Source organism: Triticum dicoccoides, chromosome 3B (genome assembly GCF_002162155.2).
Source record: "Triticum dicoccoides isolate Atlit2015 ecotype Zavitan chromosome 3B, WEW_v2.0, whole genome shotgun sequence".
In the NCBI taxonomy this organism is placed as follows: Eukaryota; Viridiplantae; Streptophyta; class Magnoliopsida; order Poales; family Poaceae; genus Triticum; species Triticum dicoccoides.
The window spans coordinates 642,115,743-642,125,349 of NC_041385.1; the positions used below are offsets into that span (position 1 = coordinate 642,115,743).

A 9,607-nucleotide genomic window follows, 5' to 3' on the forward strand; every position below is an offset into this window, starting at 1 on the left:
CAATTTTTTCCAAAAATCTACTCCCTCCGTCCCATAATGTAAGACTTTTTGGACACTAGTAGTGTCATTAGTTTCAAAAAACGTCTTACATTATGGACGGAGGGAGTACACTTCAAAAAGGATCTAACCATTTTAGCAAGAACACATTTACTTGTAAGTCTTAGCTCTCTCGCTTTTTTTAAGCAAGTCTTTAACTCCTCTTGCTAACATTTTGAATATTAATATTGATGTTGATGCCCATTTCGAATGCAATGTGTGTCTACTAATTTTCTTTACACTTTTGACTCCATGTAGTCATCTCGGCATCCATGTGAACTCAACAAGTCTGAGGACAGTGCTGAGAGGACCAACTTGGTATGGCAAACATCCAATTTCAAGCACTTGAACTTAAAGCTGCTGGTGATACAAGGGTTTGAGGAGGAAGACATGGTAATGAATTATATAAGGCTCATCATGGAACGAGCTGTGGGTTTGAAGAGAATTGAGTTGCATGATAAAAGGCAATGCAGTAAGTGTAATGCTTTAAATTTGGGGTCAAAATTTCCCTCGGATGAAGCCAGCAAGGAATGGATTAGGCAGCAACTCACTTATAGTTTCTCCTCATCCATAGAGATAGTTTTCAAGGAATAGTTGGCAAAGATAATAACTGGAAGATGGATTATGTCAAGTAATAAAGTGGTCTTTTGGTATTTTTCTTATTGCGACTAAGTGCTCTTCTGGTTGGTGTAGAGTAACCAACTTGAGTGATGTGTTAGACTGTTTGCTATTCCGCAGCTGGAAATAAGTTGAAGAGGTGTGTTAGAATATGAACCATTCAGTTGGATTTCTATTTTGGTTTAAATTATTGATAGCCAATAAATTGAATTTTAACCCCTGATTGCAACCAATGTGATGTATATACACTGCAAGTATTTTCTCTTTCTTAAGCAAAAGGTTTTTCGCCCCGTTCCATTCACATTGAAAAATGAAATTTTAACAATTCATGTACAACCCTTATCATGGTTTCCCTTGGATTACTTGTACACATGCATTTACTACTTACAAATATCACATTAGAGAAATTCTAAGAAAATACTATGAAAAAAAACTTGTTTACAACCCAAGATAGGCATGAACCATAACATCATCTTAGAGGCATGACCTCATCTAGAGAACCAAACGACCTAAGGATCGTCAACCCAAGAATCGATGATCCGCGGCTAGTAGACCAACATACCCGACCTAGAATGGAACAAGAGTGCCACACAAGGTAACAACTAGACAAACATCCACTGCGAAGGCATGCGAAGGCATGAACAACAGCTAGCAACAACGCGACACGTACGTGCTACCAAGATAATGACCACAAGTGCCACAGGGACAAGTCCACCATCAGCCATGAGCCGGCACCACTAGCATGAGTGTAAGCACGATGTCACCGAGCAACGAGACCCTAGCCGACGCCATGAGATCGACGGCCACCCTGGTCAAAGAAGGAGGACCGACGGGTGAATGAGCAAGAACTAGGGGAGCACGAGTCGCACCGCAGCGAGGACGACACCATCCACGACCAACGACCTGGGCAGAAGGAGAGGAAAGTGGTTATTGGGTAACGTACCACGAAATAAAAAAAGATTTCCGTATGTACAAACACACCCGCGAACACTATGAACTATGAAGATGCATGGATAGATAAATCTCACCAACAAGAACGCATAGGAGATGAAGATTTGCATATTTCGGCAGCTGGGTATTACCTCCTTGTCGTGATAGTTGAACATACGACCCCTCTGCGGTATCCATGCGTATTGTATTAGCAATTCGGATTCGACGGCACTTTGTCGCGCGCGCGCGCGCACACACATAGAGAGAGAGAGAGACAGAGAGAGATGGCGCAAGGGGAGGGGGCGTCAACCTTGGGGCTTGTTTCCTTTGGGGACGCCCCTCCCATCTATTTATAGATGTGGCTTGGAGGGGCAGCCCCCCTTAGGGCTTGTGCATCGAAGGGAGGGGGATCCTTCCAAGACCTCCAGATCCTCCCGAGACCCGCCCGTGCAACTCCGGGGCACTCCCGACATCACCAATAAATTCCGGAAACCTCGCATAACATTTTCGGAAACATCTGAAACACTTTCGGTCCTTTCTCTCATTCTCCTATGATCTCCCAGTACTCTACCAAACCAATAACCGTTAAGCATGTGACCCTACAGGTTTGGCAATTTATGGACATTACCTAGAACAACTTTTGGTCAATAATAACAACGGGTCTGAACACCCATGTTAAACAAAGATCTTTATTAAGCAAATATTTCATTCCCGTACATAATTACCCTTGCTTCACAGTACGCTATAAAACCCGATATCTTTGTGAAGCAACTCTTTGATCACAATACTAAGTTGCCATTGTTATAGGTTATATACTTTTTTTTTCTCGTTTATGTACTTCGGTATTTTTATGTTTGGTTCCGGTTTGTGTTCGAACATCCAGACAGGTCGGGGCACATTCTGATGACCGACGCTGGAGGGCAGAAACTGTCCGAACAATCCTGTCCAGACGTGTAGGAACGATTTGATGAAATAGTTGCCCTAAGAAGACCCGATCAATTAGCAACTCGATCGACAAATGCACATGGCCCGTATGACTGACAGAGTATGTAGAATCCAGAACTTGTATTGACTGACAGAACTTCTTGGAAATTCCTCGCCGTGCATGCACGTGCTATGAAAGTGAAAGACGACGAGGACCATGCGGTCATGCAATGAAATCACGCTAACTTTCTACCGCACCATGAGTCGATGAGACGTGTGCACGCACATTCCATCGGTGCTCAGTGTGGCGACGCCATTTCCAACAAGGCAGTATCCAGTATGGCGGTCATGCTATTCCATTGCCAACTTTGTCTCTACCTTTTGAGGTCTTTCCATAGTGAACCATCGAGGAACGTACAGGAACAAAAACAATCAGAGCAACCGACGAGAGAACATTCAACCCAAATCAAGAATTGACCAAGGACTTGGCCCCGCCAACACACTACTGGCGAGTGGCGATCAGTCCGCTCCAACTTGGCCGTGGCACACCAACCCGAGTCCCCCCTCCGCCGTCGCAGTCCGGCGGCATGAAACGTGGAGTGGACGGCGTCGCCTTGCATCTCAAGGTGCCGCGCCGTCACGAGGCCCAGAGGCGATGCGAGCGACTGACCTGCTAGTCTCCCCGCCCGCACACCAGCCGCTGATCGAGCTCCGCGTCTCTAGCGGCAGCGATGGCGGCGAGCGAGCGATCACTGCCCTGCCTCTTCCTCCACGGCGCCAGCGCCGGGGCCCACCTCATCCTCGCGCTCGCCGTTGCTGGGAGCCGGCTCTTCCCCCGCCGCGGGAAGGACACGGCCGTCGCCGTGGGCGGGTTCCGGTGCTACGCGGTGGTGGTCTGCGCCACGTGGGCTCTGGCTTTATTCCAGCTCCTCCTTGCCGCGTACTCCTGCTACCTGGACGCCGGCGCCGGGTGGCCGCTCGACGCGGTGGTGGACCAGGCGGATGCCGCCACACGCGCGGTGGCGTGGCTGCTGCTCGCGGCGTACCTGCAGTTCGAGTTCCGCCGCGAGGAGCGGTTCCCCGCGCCGCTCAGGCTCTGGTGGGCGCTCTTCCTGCTGCTCTCGGTCGTCGCCGTCGCTGTGCACGTCGCGACGAGCCTCGACGGGCTCCCCGTGCCAGCGCGTTCGTGGGCGCTCGACGCCGTCTCGGTCCTCGCGGCCGTGGTGCTGCTCGTCGCTGGCCTTTCTGGCAAGAGCGAAGCAGGCGGGTCTCCTTCAGAGGAGCCCCTGCTAGATGGCGCGAGCGAGAGCAGCAGCGCCTATGCCTCCGCGTACGCCGGCGCCGGCCTCCTCGGCGTCCTCACCTTCTCCTGGATGGGGCCGCTTCTCGCCGTGGGCCACAAGAAGGCCCTCGGCCTCGACGACGTCCCGGGCCTCGACCCCGGCGATAGCGTGGCCGGCCTGCTCCCCTCGTTCAAGGCCAACCTCGAGACGCTGGCCGGCGACGGCACCACGAGCCAAAGGGTGACGGCGTTCAAGCTCGCCAAGGTGCTGGTGCGCACCTTCCGCTGGCACGTCGCGGTGACCGCGCTCTACGCGCTGGTCTACAACGTGGCCACCTACGTCGGCCCGTACCTCATCGACTCCCTCGTGCGGTACCTCAACGGCGGCGACGAGAGGCACGCGAGGAAGGGGCAGCTCCTTGTCCTCGCCTTCATCGCAGCCAAGGTGTTCGAGTGTTTGTCGCAGCAGCACTCGTGCTTCCGGCTGCAGCAGGTCGGGATACGAGCGCGCTCCGCACTCGTCGCCGTCGTGTACGAGAAAGGGCTGGCCCTCTCCGGCCGTTCCAGGCAGACCCACTCGAGCGGCGAGATGGTCAACATCGTCGGCGTCGACGCCGACCGCGTCGGGAACTCCTCCTGGTACATCCACGACCTGTGGCTGGTACCGCTCCAAGTAAGCATGGCGATGTTCGTCCTCTACTCCACTCTCGGGCTTGCCTCGCTCGCCGCGCTCGGCGCCACCGCGGCCGTCATGCTTGTCAACGTTCCTTCGGTGAAAGTCCAGGAGAAACTCCAGCAGAATCTGATGAGGAGCAAGGACGTTCGGATGAAGGCGACGTCCGAGATCCTACGCAACATGAGGATTCTCAAGCTGCAGGGGTGGGAGATGAAGTTCTTGTCCAAGATCATCGCCCTCAGGAAGACAGAAACAAACTGGCTCAAGAAGTACCTGTACACCTCGACCATGATCACCTTCATCTTCTGGAGTGCCCCTACATTCATCGCCGTGGTCACCTTCGGAGCATGCGTCCTCATGGGGATACCATTGGAGTCGGGCAAGGTGCTGTCTGCATTGGCCACACTCCGGGTGCTGCAGGAATCGATATACAACCTTCCGGACAGGATCTCGGCCATCATCCAGACCAAGGTGTCTCTTGACAGGATAGCATCCTTCCTATGCCTCGAGGAGTTCCCGACGGACGCTGTGCAGAAGCTGCCGATCGGCAGCTCAGATGTTGCAATCGAGGTCAGCAACGGGTGCTTCTCCTGGGATGCCTCGCCTGAAATGCCAACGCTCAAGGACCTCAACTTTCAAGCTCGGCAGGGCACGCGTGTAGCAGTCTGCGGCACGGTCGGCTCCGGAAAATCGAGCCTGCTCTCTTGCATTCTTGGCGAGGTTCCGAAGCTATCAGGAGTGGTCAGGACTTGCGGTACAATAGCCTATGTGAGCCAGTCAGCGTGGATACAGAGCGGCAAGGTTCAGGAGAACATATTGTTTGGCAAGCAGATGGACAGTGAGAAGTATGACAGCGTGCTAGAGCTGTGTTCGCTGAAGAAAGACCTGGAGAGCTTCCCGTCGGGCGACCAGACGTTCATTGGAGAGCGAGGCATCAACCTCAGCGGTGGGCAGAAGCAGAGAGTTCAGATAGCACGGGCTCTGTATCAGGACGCCGACATTTATTTGTTCGACGACCCCTTCAGTGCTGTCGATGCTCATACAGGATCCCACATATTCAAGGTACAATGGTACTACCTTCTGTTTGCTGCTCCACAGGAATTTGACAGACACATTTGTTAAGGTTTCTTCTGTGTTCTGTAGGAATGCTTGCTTGGGGCATTGGCTCAAAAAACAGTGGTGTACGTCACTCATCAGCTTGAATTTTTACCTGCAGCTGATCTTATTCTGGTGAGTTTTTCATGAGCAAATAATTCGTGCATGTTTCTTTTTGAAATATCTTCATGTGATATTTATTGCCATGAAGTGCTTCTCTTATAAAGTAACTGTATTGTAGGTAATTAAAGACGGCATAATAGCACAATCTGGCAGATACAACGAAATACTTGGCTCAGGGGAAGAGTTTATGGAACTGGTCGGTGCTCACCAGGATGCTCTTGCAACAATCGACACAATCGATGTTCCAATTGGAGCCAGTGAGGCTTTCTCATCTGGTGGCGCAGCAAGTCTGTCCGGGTCACTGACATCAGCTGAGAAAAAGGATAAGCAAAATGTCAAACAAGATGATGGCCATGATCAGAGTGGGCAGCTGGTGCAGGAAGAAGAAAGGGAGAGAGGTAGGGTGGGGTTTTGGGTCTACTGGAAGTACCTCACCTTAGCTTATGGGGGAGCTCTTGTGCCATTCGTGCTGCTCGCGCAGATACTTTTTGAAGTGCTTCACATTGCTAGCAATTACTGGATGGCCTGGGCTGCTCCTGCGTCGAAGGACGTCGAGCCTCCAGTGAGCATGTACACACTGATATACGTCTATGTGGCATTGGCCCTAGGAAGCTCGGTGTGCACCTTCGTGAGAGCCCTGTTTCTTGTGCCAGCCGCATACAAGACAGCAACTCTGTTGTTTAACAAGATGCATGTATCCATATTCAGAGCTCCGATGTCTTTCTTTGATTCCACTCCAAGTGGGCGCATCTTGAATAGGGTAAGTCATTCTCAAAAACAAATCCTAGGAAAGTTCAGTTTATTTGCTTCGAGCATGTTAATACAAGAACTTGTTTTTTTAGGCTTCGACTGATCAAAGCCTGGTGGACACCAGCATTGCTAACAGGATGGGTTCTATTGCGTTTGCCTTCATACAACTTGGTGGAACTATTGTTGTGATGTCTCAGGTTGCATGGCAGGTCTTTGTTGTTTTCATTCCTGTAATTGCTATCTGCCTCTGGTATCAGGTACTTTATCCTACTCGTTATCCTTCGCTGTATTAGCCGCAAGATCAACATATAATTATATAGAGAGAAATATTCTTCAGTACCACTGAATATCACTATTTCATTTCGATTCGATGTATCCTATTGCCCTTAGGTGTGTAAAGACTGTTTTTCACCTGTAATGTGATTCTTTCTATGCATGCTAAATAGACATTAGTTGGCCTATGTACACCATGTCCTTGGCGCCAAAGTTGACGTTGAAACTCAGCAGAACTTTTGTACAAACTTTGAACAAATTTGAAAATATTTTTTGCACAAATTTCTGTGCATAATTTTGGTCTTATTCGGTGGTAAATGGAATTATGGTCTTATTCGGTGGTAAATGGAATTTTCGCTTATATTTATCGTTTTGCAGCGCTACTACATTGATACAGCCAGAGAGTTGCAAAGGATGGTCGGGATTTGCAAAGCTCCTATCATACAACATTTTGTAGAATCAATAACAGGATCAGCAATCATTAGAAGTTTTGGCAAGGAAAATCAGTTTTTAGCAACTAATAACCAGCTAATGGATGCCTACTCACGACAAAAATTCTACAATGCTGGAGCAATGGAATGGCTTTGCTTCCGCATGGATATGCTATCATCCCTTACATTTGCCATCTCTTTAATATTTTTAATCAATCTGCCGACCGGTATCATTGATCCAGGTATGATGCTAGTTCCCAGCATTTTTTGTTTTGAAATAACAGCCTGGAAGCTATATTTCATTTGAAGATAGGGGGAATTTACACCGGTATTAACCAAAAAAAATAGTAAAAGGTTTCAAACACATCTTGTACTGAACAAAATGGTGGGAGAAACGATCTGAGTTTGCAACTGAAATTCCATCCGACGTCCAGGAATTGCTGGCCTTGTAGTCATATATGGGCTTAATCTGAACATAATGCAAGTAACGCTTGTAACAAGCATGTGCAATTTGGAGAACAAGATCATCTCAGTAGAGAGAATTTTGCAATACCTAAGCCTTCCTGAAGAGGCCCCTCTTTTGATGTCTGAAGATGGGTTGGCCCATAACTGGCCGTCAGAGGGAGAAATTCAGCTCCATAACCTCCATGTAAGTAATACACTACTTCCGTCCGGAAAAGCTTGTCCCAAGCTTGTCCCTCAAATGGATGTGTCTAGCACTAACTTGGTGCTAGATACATTCATTTGAGGGACAAGTTTTTTCGGACGGAGGGAGTACATTTTTTGCCCTTGTCAGTAAACTGTCAGAAATCTAGACTCATGGCCAAAGTAATTGTTAGATTGGGTGCTTTGCCATCACAGGTCCTTAACATTTTAAGAATGATGCAGGTGAAATATGCTCCACAACTACCGTTTGTTCTGAAGGGCCTTACAGTCACTTTTCCTGGAGGCATGAAGACAGGTATTGTTGGTAGAACAGGCAGTGGTAAATCAACTCTCATACAGGCCCTTTTCCGTATCATGGATCCCACTGTCGGCCAGATAACAGTAGACGGCGTCGACATTTGCACCATCGGGTTGCATGATCTGAGATCTAGATTGAGCATCATTCCGCAAGACCCAACGATGTTCGACGGAACCGTGAGACACAACCTTGACCCTCTAGGAGAGTACACTGACAATCAAATCTGGGAGGTAGTCTCGATGTTCACATGCTTCATTTCTTTCATTTCTCGAATTATTACACGCTCTAAAACCACTCACTTAAAAACTGAAAAATAAACATTTCAGGCCTTGGATCACTGTCAGCTAGGAGATGAAGTTCGGAGAAAGGAGCTCAAACTTGACTCGCCAGGTCTGATCTATATTGAACCATACAGTTCACATTCCACTAGTCTAGCTTCTTCTGAAATTTCTGAAATTCAAAAGTCCACTCGCAGTGGTGGAGAACGGAGAGAACTGGAGCGTCGGCCAGCGTCAGCTCGTCTGTCTCGGCAGGGTGATCTTGAGACGGACCAAGATACTGGTCCTGGACGAAGCCACCGCTTCGGTGGACACCGCAACAGATAACCTGATCCAGAAGACACTGCAGCAGCATTTCTCGGGGGCGACCGTCATCACAATCGCGCATCGAATCACCTCGGTCCTTCACAGTGATATAGTCTTGCTTCTTGACAATGGTCAGCTACCATATCACCACTCCTTTAAATGAACTTTAAGCTACGTCTTGTTAATCTGCCCAATCTGGGTGTGACACTTATGAACTGGACTGACGAACACAGTGGCAAAATTTTACAGGCATGGCTGTGGAGCACCAAACGCCAGCCAGGTTGCTGGAGGACAAATCCTCTCTGTTCTCAAAGCTTGTAGCGGAATACACGATGAGGTCGACGCGCACTTGAGCCGCCATTACTAGTGTGATCAAACGAAATACCTAGACTGAATTGCGATGTGTAAATGCCAAAAGGAAAACAAGTTCATGATTTTTTTACTGATGTTTGACAAAGGCTTCAAGCTACCAAGAAACCAAGATATATAACCGAAAGAAAGCAAGATCATTGGAAATTGTACCTTCAAATTGGCAAGGGCCGCACGGACGTGTAACCCTTCTAGCACAAATTATGACATCCATTCTCCCACTTAGGGAGATGGTAAGCCAGCACTCCTCCGAAGTGCAATGGAGGCTGCTAACCTAGGCCATGAGCCTTCTTGATAGGTCATTGACCCCGTCCAGGTAAGTGAGGATTGAGGTAGCAGCTGGTCCCTTTTATAGCCTCTTCGTCGTGCCTCCTGCTGTGGACGAGCGATGTGGGACTAAACAAAATTTGCCCTAACCAACCTGGCGGCTGGCGCTGTGTCTACCACACGGCGGGGGAATCTGTGATGAGAACTTGGTTTAGGGCTCGGTACTTATTATTCGGCCTGCTGGGCTTTCGTGGGAGCCCATGGTACAGACCACGGCGGGTACAA

At 49.1% G+C, this 9,607-nt stretch overlaps 1 protein-coding gene and 1 non-coding gene across 2 annotated transcripts; one reads left to right on the forward strand and one right to left on the reverse strand.

Moving 5' to 3' along the window:
• The first annotated feature begins 2,747 nt into the window (after positions 1-2,747).
• On the forward strand, positions 2,748-9,148 carry LOC119277583 (ABC transporter C family member 3-like). Its single transcript, XM_037558868.1, has 10 exons — positions 2,748-5,528; positions 5,610-5,696; positions 5,803-6,444; positions 6,527-6,691; positions 7,086-7,380; positions 7,573-7,787; positions 8,027-8,332; positions 8,429-8,492; positions 8,578-8,817; positions 8,936-9,148. The coding sequence occupies exons 1-10, from the start codon at positions 3,240-3,242 to the stop codon at positions 9,037-9,039; spliced, it is 4,407 nt and encodes a 1,468-aa protein (XP_037414765.1). The 5' UTR covers positions 2,748-3,239; the 3' UTR covers positions 9,040-9,148.
• A 72-nt stretch (positions 9,149-9,220) lies between these two features.
• LOC119282842 lies at positions 9,221-9,379 on the reverse strand. The gene has a single exon (XR_005138887.1). It is a non-coding gene; the product is annotated as a U1 spliceosomal RNA (small nuclear RNA).
• Positions 9,380-9,607: the final 228 nt, after the last annotated feature.